The sequence below is a fragment of the Gigantopelta aegis genome, chromosome 14 (genome assembly GCF_016097555.1).
Source record: "Gigantopelta aegis isolate Gae_Host chromosome 14, Gae_host_genome, whole genome shotgun sequence".
Taxonomy (NCBI): domain Eukaryota; kingdom Metazoa; phylum Mollusca; class Gastropoda; order Neomphalida; family Peltospiridae; genus Gigantopelta; species Gigantopelta aegis.
In genome coordinates this window covers 41767201-41784251 of record NC_054712.1, presented here as the reverse complement: position 1 = coordinate 41784251, position 17051 = coordinate 41767201, and the positions used below count along the sequence as shown (strand labels likewise).

The following is a 17051-nucleotide window of genomic DNA, read 5'->3' as shown; positions in this document are numbered from 1 at the left end:
AGTGGCGGATCCAGGTGGAGTTTTATAAGTTTAATAATAATAATAATTTTATTTATTAAAATTATTATTAATATTATTATCAATACTATAATTATTTAATAAAATTAAAACTATTTATAAAAAATATTATTAAAATTATTTATTATTATTAAAATCATTATCATCAAAATGATTATTATTATATTGTTATTATTTTATTACTATTTTTATCATTAAAATTATTATTATCATTAATATTATTATCATAATGATAATGATAATAATATAATAATAACAATATAATTATAATAATTCTATTAATAATAAATTAATTTTAGTAATAATAATAATCTTAATAATAATAATAAATTAATTTTAATAATAATAATATTTTAATAATAATAATATAATTTTAATAGTAATATTTAATTTTTATTATAATCAAAATTTTAATAATAATATAAATAATAATTTTAATAATAATAATTTTTGTGATTTGTGAATCTGACATCGTAATTGACATCATTGAATGATATTAATATCGATTGTGATACCAACTACCCCCTCCCCCCCACCTTCTGAATTTGATATGTACGTTTTGTTTGTCCCCACTTCCATTGAGGGATACTTCACGTATCAATCGCAACGTGGTGACAGTCTTGAACTGAAAAGGTAGAAATATATATATATATATATATATATATATATATATATATATATTTTTTTTTTTTTTTTCCTTCTCAATTTGACGGTAATGGAATTGCGCAGATCATCTCAAGTAAGATGTCCGCTCACAATGCGGTAAATACACACCACTACTGGTCTGACAAAGAATGTACGAATGGGAGAACTGCAAGGCTGTAAGAATGGGAGAACTACAAAGCTGTAAGAATGGGAGAACTACAAGGCTGTAAGAATGGGAGAACTCCAAGGCTGTGAGAATGGGAGAACTCCAAGGCTGTAAGAATGGAAGAACTATAAGGCTGTAAGAATGGAAGAACTACAAGGCTGTAAGAATGGGAGAACTCCAAGGCTGTAAAAATGGAAGAACTACAAGGCTGTAAGAATGGAAGAACTACAAGGCTGTAAGAATGGGAGAACTACAAGGCTGTAAGAATGGAAGAACTCTAAGTCTGTAAGAATGGAAGAACTACAAGGCTGAACTACAAGTATGTAAGAATGGGAGAACTCCAAGGCTGTAAGAAGGGAGAACTACAAGGATGTAAGAATGGGAGATCTACAAGGCTGTAAGAAGGGGAGAACTACAAGGCTGTAAGAAGGGGAGAACTACAAGGCTGTAAGAAGGGGAGAACTACAAGGATGTAATAAGGGGAGAACTACAAGGCTGTAAGGGGAGAACTACAAGGATGTAAGATGCAAAAACAAATCAACATAGGTCCACCTCGAAAATGTTCAGTTAGAGGCCATTCAAATATTAACGTTCAAGGGGTGAGTAGGTGTAGATCCAAATGTTATGTAGCTTTACAGTGGGAGGGGGGAATGAGTGTACTGAACAGCGTTACGTAACACGTTTTAAAATTACTTCTTAAAAAAAAAAAAAAAAAAAAAAATGGCGAAGAGTGACGGACCAGCCCAGTGGTAAAGCGCTCACCCGATGCGTGTTTGCTCTAGGATCGATATCCTTGGTGAGCTCCTTGGGCTATTTCCTGTTCCAGTTAGTGCACCACGTTTGGTATATCAAATGACTTGGTATGTGCTATCCTGTCTGTGAGAAGGTACAAATAAGATTCTTTGCTACTAACAATACATTAACATTATATTACACCCATTGCAGGACTTGTTTTTATGGGGGGGGGGGGATCTCCAAGAGTTACTAATATGTTTTAGGTGTATGGTCTAGCGTTAAACTTACAGGGGGAATGGACGGTGCTTAATTTTGACATAAGCCACCTTCATGCCAGAGCAGCACCTCGTGTTGCTGTAACACAAGTGGCAGTACACTTCAAACCAACTGATTATTTAAATATCAACAGACGTCAACCTTTCTGGTTATTTGAATATTACAGACGTCAACCTACTTATTATTTAAATAGTACAGGGGTCAATCTACTTGTGTATTTGTAATCCTCAAATAAAGATTTCAACAGGTATTTCAGAACTTTGTGGGTGTTTTTTTTTTTTTTTTAACTAAGGAAATATTTCCGTAACCGGACTATATTAAGCTGTTCCAAGTAACGACAATTGGTACGGTGGTGCCAGAAGGGCACTCTGCTATCGAGTTATATCCCTCGTCTTCCCCGTCGTCTGGCAGTACATACTAGACTTTAGGGATATTCCAGAAACCGTCACAGATGGGAGAGAGCCTCAAAGGGAGTGGTATCCAGGGCCCCATGTCACTAAACATAGTAAGTTTACGTCTGCTACTAGCAGTTATACCGATCGTGCGTTTACACTTGTTTGGCATCAATTTTACGCAGAAAATTACATCATTACGGAAGCTGGAGTATTTTAAAGACAAAAGAAAATGAAATATGTGTTCTTATAACTATATTTGTAAACTATAATAGTAATAGGAATTGGGGTTTAGTCGTTGATTGACATTTATGTGCAAAAATAGGCTTACGATGTTTTGTGAAATTGGGTCCATGGCCGTAGCTGGGATTTTTTGTTTGAGGTGGGGAGGTGGGGGGGGGGGGGGGGGGGCACACAACTGAGTAGTTAATAGTCTAAAACTCCTTAAATGGTTAAGAAGAGAATTTTTTTTAAGTTTCAGTTTTTTTCTGGATTTTTTCGGGGGGGGGGGGGGGGGGCGGCATCGCTAGCTACGGACCTGGTGTCTGCACTCATGTTAGCATAAAATGCTTAAATAATAATCCTGTACTCCAGGTGCAGCGTTGTAAAAGAAATACTAAAAAACTCCCGATTACTCGGAGATGTACGTATTTATTGTACAAAACCAAAGATCATTGGATCTAAAGTCAGAACCACATTGTTAACAACTACTATAAATTACTCTCAGATCTGTAATTACTGCTAGATTTGTTCACCATTATATCCAGACACAAATAGTGGAAAAACCATTACAATAACACAGCTTTCACATACTATATTGTAACGATGTGGCCTATATCGACTTCGCTGAAATCTCCTAGTACAAAAATAATGCAACTTTTTGTTGGCTGCCATTTTGCATTTTAAAGGTATAAAGCAATCATTATGACGTCGGATAGTTTGGAAGAATCAACCCCTCTTGAAGAGTATTCCATAAAAAAAAGCAAATTGGTAGATCTAAGGCAAAGTCGATATACATGTAGGTGACATGTTTTTTCACGATTTCTATCTGGACAAAATGTGTGTACAATCTAACTGTAATTAAAGGTAGGAGAGTAATTTATCATAATTGTTAACAATGTGCTATCAGACTTTACTTCCCTGTATTAGACGAGTCAACATTAGTTTCTCCATCTACACTCCTCACAGACTTTAGTTCCCTGTATTAGACGAGTCAACCTTAGTTTCTCCATCTACACTCCTCACAGACTCCAGTTCCCTATATTAGACGAGTCAACATTAGCTTCTCCATCTACACTCCTCACAGACTTTAGTTCCCTGTATTAGACAAGTCAACATTAGTTTCTCCATCTACACTTGTCACAGTCACCGCATCTAGATCTATCTGCAGAGTTGTCTGCTCGTCCATATTTCCACCATCCACAACCTCCACTGGCTCTGCGTAAATAACCTGCTCAGCCTGAACGTGACTGGAAATCCCTTTGGCCGGCACTCTGAACGTAATGGTGTGAGTTGTCACCCCTGGACCACCAGACTCCGACCGGATTACCGTCTCTATCCCGCCGGCCAGCTGCGTGGTCTGCGTCCCGTCTGTCTGTGAGTTCTGAGAGATGGCGCTCAGCGCAGAGTAGATCAGCTGAACCGCAGTTACCTCCCCTGAGAGTAACCCGGCGCAGTTTGTGAGTCTGGCGAGATCTTCGACGCTGATCTGAGCCTCGCCCGAGTCCATGGTCTGCATCTGCATCTCAACCTGAACCGGATCTGGTTTCACTGCACAACTCCCAACCTGTATCACCTGTTCCGGTTTCAACAAATTCTCAACCTGTATCACTGGCTCCGATTTCAACGAATTCCCCGCCCTCTGCTGGATGACGCGGGTCCGTTTGGGTTTCTCCTCGTGTGTAGCTGTGACGGTTGACGCCTGGACGAGCCCGTTCCGGTGGTCGGCCAGGTGGTTGTCGTAGTGGATCTTGTTGACGGTCTTGAAGCTGCACGAGCCACACAGGTAGACGCCCTCCCTGCCCGGGTGTTTGGTGCGCAGGTGAGACTTGAGCGAGATCGCCTGGATGCACGAGTATGAGCAGTACTTACACTTGTACTGGCGCTGGCCTGTGTGACGCATGCGGTGCTTTCGCATCGAGTTGTGGTCCCCCGTCGAGTACTGGCACACATTGCACCTGCAGAACAAAGGTAAAATTTGGTTCTTTTGTTTAACAACACAACTAGAGCATATACATGTATTAATCATCAGCTATTGGATGTCAAACACTTGGTAAATTTTGAAGTGTAGTCTTAGAGTGGAAACCTGCTAAATTTTTCTATCAGTAGCAAAGGATCTTTTATATCCACCATCCCACAGACAGGATAGCACATGTGAGTTCTGATGTGTATGATATAGTTATCTTACGTGAAGGGTTTCTCCCCAGTGTGTGAGTTCTGACATGCATGATATAGAGTTATCTTTCGTGAAGAGTTTCTCCCCAGTGTGTGAGTTCTGACATGTGTAATATAGAGTTATCTTACGTGAAGAGTTTCTCCCCAGTGTGTGAGTTCTGACATGTGTAATATATAGTTATCTTACGTGAAGGGTTTCTCCCCGGTGTGTGTGTGTGTTCTGATGTGTATGATATAGAGTTATCTTATGTGAAGGGTTTCTCTCCCGTGTGTGTGTTCTGATGTGTATGATATAAAGTTATCTTACGTGAAGGGTTTCTCCCCGGTGTGTGTGTTCTGATGTGTATGATATATCATATAGAGTTATCTTATGTGAATTATTTCTCTCCCGTGTGTGTGTTCTGATGTGTATGATATAAATTTATCTTACGTGAACGGTTTCTCCCCAGTGTGTGAGTTCTGACATGCTTGATATAGAGTTATCTTTCGTGAAGAGTTTCTCCCCAGTGTGTGAGTTCTGACATGTGTAATATAGAATTATCTTACGTGAAGAGTTTCTCCCCAGTGTGTGAGTTCTGACATGTGTAATATATAGTTATCTTACGTGAAGGGTTTCTCCCCGGTGTGTGTGTGTGTGTTCTGATGTGTATGATATAGAGTTATTTTACGTGAATGGTTTCTCCCCGGAGTGTGAGTTCTGACATGCGTGATATAGAGTTATCTTATGTCAATGGTTTCTCCCCGGTGTGTGTTCTGATGTGTATGATATAGAGTTATCTTACGTCAATGGTTTCTCCCCGGTGTGTGTTCTGATGTGTATGATATAGAGTTATCTTATGTGAATGGTTTCTCTCCCTGGTGTGTGAGTTCTGACATGCGTGATATAGAGTTATCTTACGTGAATGGTTTCTCCCCGGGGTGTGTGTTTTCTGATGTGTATGATATAGAGTTATCTTATGTGAATGGTTTCTCCCTGGTGTGCGTGTTCTGATGTGTATGATATAGAGTTATCTTATGTGAAGGGTTTCTCTCCGGTGTGTGTGTTCTGATGTGTATGATATAGAGTTATCTTACATGAATGGTTTCTCCCTGGTGTGAGTTCTGGTGTGTATGATATAGAGTTATCTTATGTGAATGGTTTCTCTCCGGTGTGTGTGTTAGTATGATATAGAGTTATCTTATGTGAAGGGTTTCTCCCTGGTGTGTATGATATAGAGTTATCTTATGTGAAGGGTTTCTCCCTGGTGTGCGTGTTCTGATGTGTATGATATAGAGTTATCTTATGTGAAGAGTTTCTCTCCGGTGTGTGTGTTCTGATGTGTATGATATAGAGTTATCTTACATGAATGGTTTCTCCCTGGTGTGAATTCTGGTGTGTATGATATAGAGTTATGTTACGTGAATGGTTTCTCCCTGGTGTGTGTGTGTTCTGATGTGTATGATATAGAGTTATCTTATGTGAATGGTTTCTCCCCAGTGTGTGTGTTCTGATGTGTATGATATAGAGTTATCTTACGTGAATGGTTTCTCCCCAGTGTGTCAGTTCTGACATGATATAGAGTTATTTTACGTGAATGGTTTCTCCCCGGAGTGCGAGTTCTGACATGCATGATATAGAGTTATCTTATGTCAATGGTTTCTCCCCGGTGTGTGTGTTAGTATGATATAGAGTTATCTTACGTGAAGGGTTTCTCCCCGGTGTGCGAGTTCTGATGTGTATGATATAGAGTTATCTTACGTGAGTTGTTTCTCTCCCGTGTGTGTGTTCTGATGTGTATGATATAGAGTTATCTTATGTGAATTGTTTCTCTCCCGTGTGTGTGTTCTGATGTGTATGATATAAAGTTATCTTACGTCAATGGTTTCTCCCCAGTGTGTCAGTTCTGACATGTGTGATATAGAGTTATTTTACGTGAATGGTTTCTCCCCGGAGTGCGAGTTCTGACATGCGTGATATAGAGTTATCTTATGTCAATTGTTTCTCCCCGGTGTGTGTGTTAGTATGATATAGAGTTATCTTACGTGAAGGGTTTCTCCCCGGTGTGCGAGTTCTAATGTGTATGATATAGAGTTATCTTACGTGAATTGTTTCTCTCCCGTGTGTGTGTTCTGATGTGTATGATATAGAGTTATCTTATGTGAATTGTTTCTCTCCCGTGTGTGTGTTCTGATGTGTATGATATAAAGTTATCTTACGTCAATGGTTTCTCCCCGGTGTGTGTTCTGATGTGTATGATATACAGTTATCTTATGTGAATGGTTTCTCCCCGGTGTGTGAGTTCTGACATGCGTGATATAGAGTTATCTTACGTGAATGGTTTCTCCCTGGTGTGTGTGTTCTGATGTGTATGATATAGAGTTATCTTATGTGAATTGTTTCTCTCCCGTGTGTGAGTTCTGATGTGTATGAAATAGAGTTATCTTATGTGAAGGGTTTCTCTCCCATGTGAGTTCTGATGTGTATGATATAGAGTTATCTTACATGAATGGTTTCTCCCTGGTGTGTGTGTTCTGATGTGTATGATATACAGTTATCTTATGTGAATGGTTTCTCCCCGGTGTGTGAGTTCTGACATGTGTGATATAGAGTTATCTTACGTGAATGGTTTCTCCCTGGTGTGTGTGTTCTGATGTGTATGATATAGAGTTATCTTATGTGAATTGTTTCTCTCCCGTGTGTGAGTTCTGATGTGTATGAAATAGTTATCTTATGTGAAGGGTTTCTCTCCCATGTGAGTTCTGATGTGTATGATATAGAGTTATCTTACATGAATGGTTTCTCCCTGGTGTGTGTGTTCTGATGTGTATGATATAGAGTTATCTTACATGAATGGTTTCTCCCTGGTGTGTGTGTTCTGATGTGTATGATATAGTTATGTTACGTGAAGGGTTTCTCCCCGGTGTGTGTGTTAGTATGATATAAAGTTATCTCATGTGAAGGGTTTCTCTCCAGTGTGTGTGTTAGTATGATATAGAGTTATCTCATGTGAAGGGTTTCTCTCCAGTGTGTGTGTTAGTATGATATAGAGTTATCTCATGTGAAGGGTTTCTCCCCGGTGTGTGTGTTAGTATGATATAGAGTTATCTTACATGAAGGGTTTCTCTCCAGTGTGTGTGTTAGTATGATATAGAGTTATCTCATGTGAAGGGTTTCTCCCCGGTGTGTGTGTTAGTATGATATAGAGTTATCTTACATGAAGGGTTTCTCCCCGGTGTGTGTGTTAGTATGATATAGAGTTATCTCATGTGAAGGGTTTCTCCCCGGTGTGTGTGTTAATATGATATAGAGTTATCTTACATGAAGGGTTTCTCCCCGGTGTGTGTGTTAATATGATATAGAGTTATCTTACATGAATGGTTTCTCCCCGGTGTGTGTGTTAATATGATATAGAGTTATCTTACATGAATGGTTTCTCCCCGGTGTGTGTGTTAGTATGATATAGAGTTATCTTACATGAAGGGTTTCTCCCCGGTGTGTGTGTTAGTATGATATAGAGTTATCTTACATGAAGGGTTTCTCCCCGGTGTGTGTGTTAGTATGATATAGAGTTATGTTACGTGAAGGGTTTTTCCCCGGTGTGTGTGTTAGTATGATATAGAGTTATCTTACATGAATGGTTTCTCCCCAGTGTGTGTGTTAGTATGATATAGAGTTATCTTACATGAATGGTTTCTCCCCGGTGTGTGTGTTAGTATGATATAGAGTTATGTTACGTGAAGGGTTTTTCCCCGGTGTGTGTGTTAGTATGATATAGAGTTATCTTACGTGAAGGGTTTCTCCCCGGTGTGTGTGTTAGTATGATATAGAGTTATCTTACATGAATGGTTTCTCCCCGATGTGTGTGTTAGTATGATATAGAGTTATGTTACGTGAAGGGTTTTTCCCCGGTGTGTGTGTTAGTATGATATAGAGTTATCTTACGTGAATGGTTTCTCCCCGGTGTGTGTGTGTTCTGATGTGTATGATATAGAGTTATCTTACGTGAAGGGTTTCTCTCCCGTGTGTGTGTTCTGATGTGTATGATATAGAGTTATCTTACATGAAGGGTTTCTCTCCCGTGTGTGTGTTCTGATGTGTATGATATAAAGTTATCTTACGTGAAGGGTTTCTCCCCAGTGTGTGTTCTGATGTGTATGATATAAAGTTATCTTACGTGAAGGGTTTCTCCCCGGTGTGAGTTCTGATGTGGAGTTGTATCATGGCCTTCCTGGCGGCGGTGTGCTCACAGAAGGGGCAGGTGAATGGCCGCACCTTGTGGTGGACGGCCTCCACGTGTTTCTGGAGCGACTTCTTGTTGGCGTACCACCGCTCGCACGTCTTACACTGCTTCACCCCGTACCAGCTGCTCGAGCTCTTCGGGTCACGACCCTCGTGGATCACCTGCAGTTAGGATAAACACAGTTCAGTAACATAGCAAACATCCATATCAGTCTAACGGTCTTCGTCACAAGCAACAACAAGGTGAGCTGTTGATCACTCGTTTGAAATGTGTACTAGACAAGCAGTCACAAGAAATTTCATGTAAAATATACATAAAACATTATGTTATACTCCCCTGATACATTCCATGTGAGTGTAGAGAGGAACTGCTATGTTACCTATGTATGTTCTGACAATTAACAGCCCCCACCCCCAGAACTGTTATGTTACCTACAAATATTCTTAGTTGGTCATTAAGAGCCCCCACCCTCATAACCTTTATATTACCTGTGTATCATCTCACCTGGTCATTAATATCCCCCACCCCCATAACCTTTATTTTACCTGCATGATCTCACCTTGTTATTAATAGCCCCAACCCCCAGAACCTTTATATTACCTGTGTATGATTTCACCTGGTCTTTAATATGCCCCACCCCCATAACCTTTATATTACCTGTGTATAATCTCACCTGGTTATTAATAGCACCCACCCCCATAACCTTTATTTTACCTGTGAATGATCTCACCTTGTTATTAATAGCCCCAACCCTCATAACCTTTATATTACCTGTGTACGATCTCACCTGGTCATTAAGAGTCCCCACCCCCAGAACCTTTATATCACCTGTGAATGTTCTCACCTTGTCATTAAGAGTCCCCACCCCCATAACCTTTATTTTATCTGTGAATGATCTCACCTTGTTATTAATAGCCCCAACCCCCATAACCTTTACATTACCTGTGTACAATCTCACCTGGTCATTAAGAGTCCCCACCCCCAGAACATTTATATCACCTGTGAATGTTCTCACCTGGTCATTAAGAGTCCCCACCCCCAAAACCTTTATATCACATGTGTATGATCTCACCTGGTCATTAATAGGCCCCACCCCCAGAACCTTTATATCACCTTGTATGATCTCACCTGGTCATCAATACCCCCCCCCCCCCACCCGAACCTGTATATTACCTGTGTATTATCTCACCTGGTCATTAATAGGCCCCACCCCCATAACCTTTATATTACCTGTGTATGATCTCACCTGGTTATTAATAGCTCCCACCCCCAGAACCTTTATATTACCTGTGTATGATCTCACCTGGTCATCAATAGCCACCACCACCAGAACCTTTATATTACCTGTGTATGATCTCACTGTATCATCAACAGCCACCACCACCAGAACCTTTATATTACCTGTGTATGATCTCACCTGGTCGTTAACATTTATGTTCTCACCTGGTGGTTCTTCATCTGACTGAACTGCTTGAAACCTTTCCCACAGATATCACAGGTGTACGGCCGACTGTCGCTGTGGATCTCCTGACAAAAAGCCAAGCAATACATGACTGTGTGTTTAACATCATGCTGAACAGCACAGTTTATATTACGGCTGTTTGGAGTATAAGGGAAGACAGGAATAACAATTAATTTTTAAAATCCATCGGTTGGCCCATTGGGCTATTTCTTGTTCCAGCCAGTGCACCACCACAACCGGTAACTATAACAAAGGCCATGGTATGTGCTATTCTGTCTGTGGTACACATAAAAGATCCCTTACTACTAATGAAAATATATAATGCGTTTCCTCTCTAAGACTATATGACAAAATTACCAAATGTTTGACATACAATAGCTGATGATTAATAAATCAATGTGCGAGAGAGAGAGAGAGAGAGAGAGAGAGAGAGAGAGAGAGAGAGACAGACAGAGACAGACGGACACAGAGAGAGACAGTGAGACACATGCAGTTTCCTTTCTACGACTATATGTCACAGTTACCATGTGTTTGACATCCAATAGCTGATGATAAATTATTAAAATAAATATATATGCTCTAGCGGTGTCTTTAAACAAAAACAAACCTCCACTCTGAATAATAAAAGATAATCCTGTAATATAGGCAGTAAAAGTGTTTGTGTGTGTGTGAGAGAGAGAGAGAGAGAGAGAGAGAGAGAGAGAGAGAGAGAGAGAGAGAGAGAGAGAGAGAGAGAGAGAGAGACACACACACACACAGAGACACACAGAGACAGAGAGAGAGACACACACAGAGAGAGAGACAGACAGACAGACGGACATAAAGACTGATACATGTAGTTAGACGGACACATATATTCAGATGGATATATTATAAGGAATTATTCCAACTTGTTACACTAACCTTATGAATGTTGAGTTTGCGCACCGTGTCCACCTTGTACTGACACTCGTCACACTGAAACAGGTCGAGGTCGACACGGTGGTCCTTCCACAGGTGCAGCTTGAGCACGGACCACATCCTGAACTCCTGCCGACACTCGGGACACGTCAGGTAGCCGCAGTCGTCGTGGCACCGCAGGTGATACTCCAGCGACTCTCGGAACATGAACCTCGCCTGGCAGCCGAACACCTGACACTTGATGAAGTGGCTGTCCACGATGGAATACCGATTGCGCCGCTTCTTGCCCGATGGGGACACTTTCTTCTCCGTCTCTATGTAGTAGTCTTTCTTGAGAGCTCGTGGTGGTCGCGTTTTCCTCCGCTTGCGACCGTCGTGGCGGACTCCAAGGTCCCGTCCCGGCTGCCAGTCTTCATCCTCCGTCTCCTCTTTCCTCTCCGCTTCCAGGCGAATCATCTCGGACTTCTTCTTACGGCCAGGTTTCTTCTTCCTTGTAGCTATCTCCTGTCCTTGGTTAGAGGCAGAATTTGGCAGATTTCCTGTGGTGTTTCTGTTTAAGAGTCCCACAGCTTCAGGATGTGAGCTCCTCATGTGGTCACCAACTGCCTCTATGCTGCAGAACGTCTGGCTGCACAGTCCGCACAGAAAGAGTTCTTTTATTATGATGTCCTCTTCACTCCTGAGAGCAGGATATGTTTCTGATTCCTGTATACTTTCTACATGTGCCGTGCCACCATGAGGATCGCTGATAGCTTGTGATGGTTCAGGGCAAGCCACTGATGTCTTTGATGCACATGTGACACCCATCTGAGAGTTTCTAGCAACCGATGTAGACTCTGGACTAGAAACAAAGGTGTTTGCTGAAGCTCCATGTAAACTATAGGTAGGTGCTGCAACTGTAACTGTGTGGGTTAAATCTGCTGATGTTTGTTGAAGATCTTGCCCAGATGAGACCAGCACATGCCTGTTCCTTGGAGCACTGGCTAAAGAAGAGGCAGTCTGATCTGCAACAAATTCTGATTTAGCACTAGTGTGGATAGTCCTTTCCTCCTGTTTCTTGGAAGACTGGTTCAATTCAGGTCCCAGGAGAATGGGATTGGTATCAGTTCTATTGCATGAACCTGCATCTGAAACAGCTGAATCTTGTGAACGACCAGCATTTAATAACAGCAAATCTCTGTCTGATTCAAGACTCTTTTCCACATTTGAAATCACACCATCTGTGCAGCAGTCTTGATCAGAGGGCAAGGTCATACAAATGATGACTGTTGGATTCATGGCTGCATCAGTCTGCTTGTCTTGAGATTGAACAGCATGGTTCAATGAGTCTGTTGTACACAAATTTTGAGATGGAACAACATGGTTCAATGAGTCTGTTGCACACAAAGTTTTCATCTCAGTTTTGTCATGTGTGGAAGCAGATTTTAATGTATCGCTGCAAATCTGTGTTACATAATCCTCACTCTGAAATTCATCACAGCACTCCTGAACTTCTGTCTTAATATTCTCACACTTTTCCCACTTTGAAGCATCATGCCCATCAATAGAAACAACTGTGCTGTCCCCTCTAAACCATTCACTCTGTATTTCTTCGCTGTTTGTCTCGGTTTTTATATTCACTAATTGTTTGTCATCTGCCTGATTGCTACAGCTTTCTACCATCTGAACACACTGGGTTGTTCTTTTATCGACAGACATGGTGGTGTTGTTGGGCTTCAGATGAATGTGAGATGTCTTCACATGGTTGCTCATCATTTGTGGCTGTGAGCAGACATATGCACAAAACTTGCACTTGTATGTCGTAACAACCTCCATGAAACTGGACAGATCCATATCACCTCCTTCTGCCATTGTTAACTTTTTGAAATCTAAGAAAAAAAATTAATTATATTTTTTTTGGATCAAAATTAAAAATACTGTACTGATTTAATAAGAATATTTCTCTGTTAGAAGCTAACAAATTCATTCAGAAAAGAAAAGAAAAAAGAAACAACAACCAGGGCTTCTAGCTAGAATTGTTACAAAAATCCACCTAAAGATGCAGCATTTGATCAAAAAAGTAATTCACAATGGTAGTTATTTACTAGCCCAACATTGAATATCACTAGCCATGGGAGTGGGGCTACCATAAATTATGGGCTTCTAGATTATGGTAGCCCAACTCCCATGGCTAGTGATATTCAATGTTGGGCTAGTAAATAACTACTACTGCCATGCCCGATGGCTAGTTATTTTTGTGTGTCAAATGCTGCATTTAAGTCTTGTTTTGTAAAGGTGAATATCCTGCTCCTTCCTCCCCTCAAATCTAAGTGTTTTTAAGCTCTATCTCCTTCTTTAGGTGACATATCCAATTATTCCTGTTAGTAAAATTGTATTTAATTGAAGTAGGACTAGTGAAATTTTAATCAAGGCTAGTAATTTTTTTAAATCACTGATCCCATGGCTAGTGGATTTTTATGACAATTCTAGAAGACCTGATAATCTAGAAGCCCTGACAACACAAAAAAAAAACCCCAAACAAAACAAACCCCACTAGAACACCAGAAGCAATATCACTGGTGGGATGAAGACAATGTTAACAATTATGATACATGTAACTCTGCCAGACAAGCTAATTAATATGTTGCTGACACTTTACTCTGACAGAGCAACATGTGGTGTGTTTTTATGTTAGGAGTTGCACCTTTCCAGGAATGTTTCTGGATCTACCCAAGTTTCATCACTGGCTTGTTTAACATGGTTAACAAAGTCCTGCTGTCTGCTATGACAAACTGGCATAGTAAATAGTCAAACATTGGTGTGTCTACAAACAACATTTTAAATAGTAATACATGTAAAGATCAGGCTATGGTATGCTACATGATACCATCACTGTTAAGACAGTGGTTCATAAGCAGAACAAGCTCTGGGTGAGCAGAACAATTCGCCAAATCATCTATTTAAACTTCAAAAATGGCAAAAACACAGTTATTTTCTAATAAAATAACAATTATTACATAAAATTTATTCGCCAAATTAAAATAAAATTCGCCAATTATTTTTAACATTCGCAATTGGCGAATTTGGCGAGTGCCAGAGCTAGCCCTGCATAAGTGCAGTAACTGTTTAAATACTCAGTGAGTTCTCTCGTGCAAGGAGTATGTTTTAGGAGTGGCAGTCCTCCTACAGGTAATGTAGGAACAATGTTTATACATTAATGAGTAATCAAATAAAGGTGACGAACAGCTTAACAATTAATGGAACTCAGCGCATGGTATCGGAGCTTTTGTTTGAAGAAGTTTATTTTGTTTAACGACACCACTAGAGTTACCTTGATTTATTAATCTGCTATTGGATTTCATACATTTGGTAATTTTCAATCTGATTAAAATTAGCTCTACTGGTCTACCAGTAGATCTAACAGCATTGCATGGACTCCCATGTCCAGGTGACATTTCATCTATAAATAACAATTTAAATATCAACCAATTTCACTTCGCCTTTTATAGCGTTATTCGGGAGCATACAAATTCTAAAAATATCGGATGAGACTATTTATACAATAGGCGAACTTGTTGGTCTATTTCAACATTAAAAAAACAGGGGGAAAAGTGCAGTAATAAACTCTGGATTGTATACTAGTATAAACAAATTTTAGGGCTATACCATCATGTTTTGTGGGGTTTTCGTCTTCAAACAAATTTTATATCAAATTTTATATTGAAATTAGTTTCCGGCATGCTTCGTAATTCATCCGAATCATTTCGTATACCCTCGGCATAATCCCGAATGTTTTCAAATTCTTTTCAAATCACTGACATGATTTTGCAAGTAAGGTTTTGATTGGTCGAATGAAAGGTCAACTGGACATGAGCTCCAATGGGGTGCTGTTTGATCCACAGGTAATAGTATTTAATCAGTGGAGCTAATTTTAATTAGATTGGGTAATTTTGACAGTCTTAGAGAGGAAACCTGCTACATTTTTCCATTAGTAGCAAGGGATCTTTTATATGCACCATCCCAGACAGGATAGCACATACCACAACCTTTGATATACCAGTCGTGGATCTTTTGTTTGAATTACATCTCCACTTTGAGAACTGACTGGAGCCAGCTATTTGGTGAAGATTTTGTATACAAGTATCAGGGGTTTCCCCAGAACCATATGGCGTAGGGGGCCACTACGCCTTAGGTGTGTAAGAAAGCGCTTTGGCATCATGTAAGTGCCTTAAATCAATTACCTCTATGCTTTAATTGGCTATATGTGACAATTAACTGTTGGTTGTAACAACTTTTAAAACTTGACAGTACACAGGCATTCACACTTCTAACAGGTGAAACATGTCCTTCATACCTCATTAGGTGAAGGGCCCTCGACACCCTTTCATTTAACAACAGTTGATTACTAATTGTCATAGACAACCAAGCTGGCACTGGAATGTAAGTGCTTTAAAAATATCCTGGGGAAAGGTCGGAGTATCATAGCAGTGGCGGATCCAGGGGGGTGAATTGGGTGGCTAGCCACCCCCTCCCTTCCAGGGCAATTTTTTTTTATGTTCATTCTAAACATGTACCGTTACTTCAAAGTTTTCTTCAGGAAGATGCAAATAAAGCCATTCCGTTAGCGAAAATACTATGCATCGCCCTGTTGTCAATCAGGTGTAGGCCTACAATTGAACCGAGTATGTCTTACATCGATAAGGACAAAATTAAATTGTTTTCGATATATTTTGTTGTGAATCAGGAAAACGGCAACAAATTTATCAACTTTATGGAATTATTAATTAGGAATTAGATCCTCAGAAATCAGTGACATCAGGCTCTAAAATGTCCACAATGCCGAAACTTCCGAAGACTTTGCTCCCGGAACCTTCACCATGGCTCAACCCCCGCCGGTTCACTTCATTCCAATCCAACCACCCCCTCTTATTATTTTCTAGATCCGCCACTGCATAGGGTGAACAGTTTCACTTGAAACAAGCAGTCAGTTCTAAAATATACCAATATTTAGATATATAATTAAACAGATGCTTCAAATGAACACTAAACTATGGACCAATTGTATTTTTTTTATCATTGACGATTAGGCTCATATACATGTAGGTTGTAGATCTATCAACTTGCAGACTTTTTTTTTCTTTTTTTTAAAGTGGTGTAGTAGGGTTGGTTTTGTGCGGGTTTTTGTTTTTTTCATTTTGTTTGTTTCTGGGTTTTGTTAGATTTGTTTATGATAGTGAAACAATTTTGTGTATGAACCTTTAACTTCCATATAATAATTGACATTGATCATCAACATGGCGGAAGTTGACTAGTTAAACACTTTCAGACATAATGTTTTTAATTCTACACCACACCCAAGCTGCAATTATTAATACTAGTATTTAGTGACATAACATGTTTCGACATAGGCCTTATTCAAGTTATTGCTTTTGAAATGTTAAGGGGTGTTAACTTTAATAAATATCCTCGTACCAAATTTGGATACGGGATGTTTAAACAAAACTGAGTGTGTCAGACGGTTCGTGTTTCAAGCAACAGAAACAGATACTAATAACATAATTACCTGCACTTTGTACAATGATGAGTAAAAACTCGAGAGTGTGTAATTTTTGTAGAAAATTACTGCATTTATGTAAAACTACCCAAAACAGAGATGAGGTTAACTTTTGATAGACTGATAAGTCTATTTACATCACTTTGCTTAGTGTTACGCTATGCCAGCGGAGAACACAACGTGATCGGTTAAATATTTTGTCTCGCTACAGCTGTTAACCAAAAGTTCTAAAGTACTAAACGAAACAAAGTTGCATTTAATCAGCGGCCGAGTAGGCGTGTGACGTATTATACTTCTCAAGACATATTGT

At 39.8% G+C, this 17051-nt stretch overlaps 1 protein-coding gene across 1 annotated transcript; it reads right to left on the bottom strand.

Annotated features, from left to right (window-relative positions):
* Nucleotides 1-2863: 2863 nt before the first annotated feature.
* Nucleotides 2864-16849, bottom strand: LOC121388997. The gene is made up of 5 exons (XM_041520585.1): nt 16751-16849; nt 11212-13076; nt 10290-10373; nt 8781-9007; nt 2864-4409 (listed from the first exon to the last, which is right to left on the bottom strand). Exons 2-5 carry the CDS (start codon nt 13057-13059, stop codon nt 3542-3544), a joined length of 3027 nt encoding a protein of 1008 aa, XP_041376519.1. The 5' UTR covers nt 13060-13076; nt 16751-16849; the 3' UTR covers nt 2864-3541.
* Nucleotides 16850-17051: the final 202 nt, after the last annotated feature.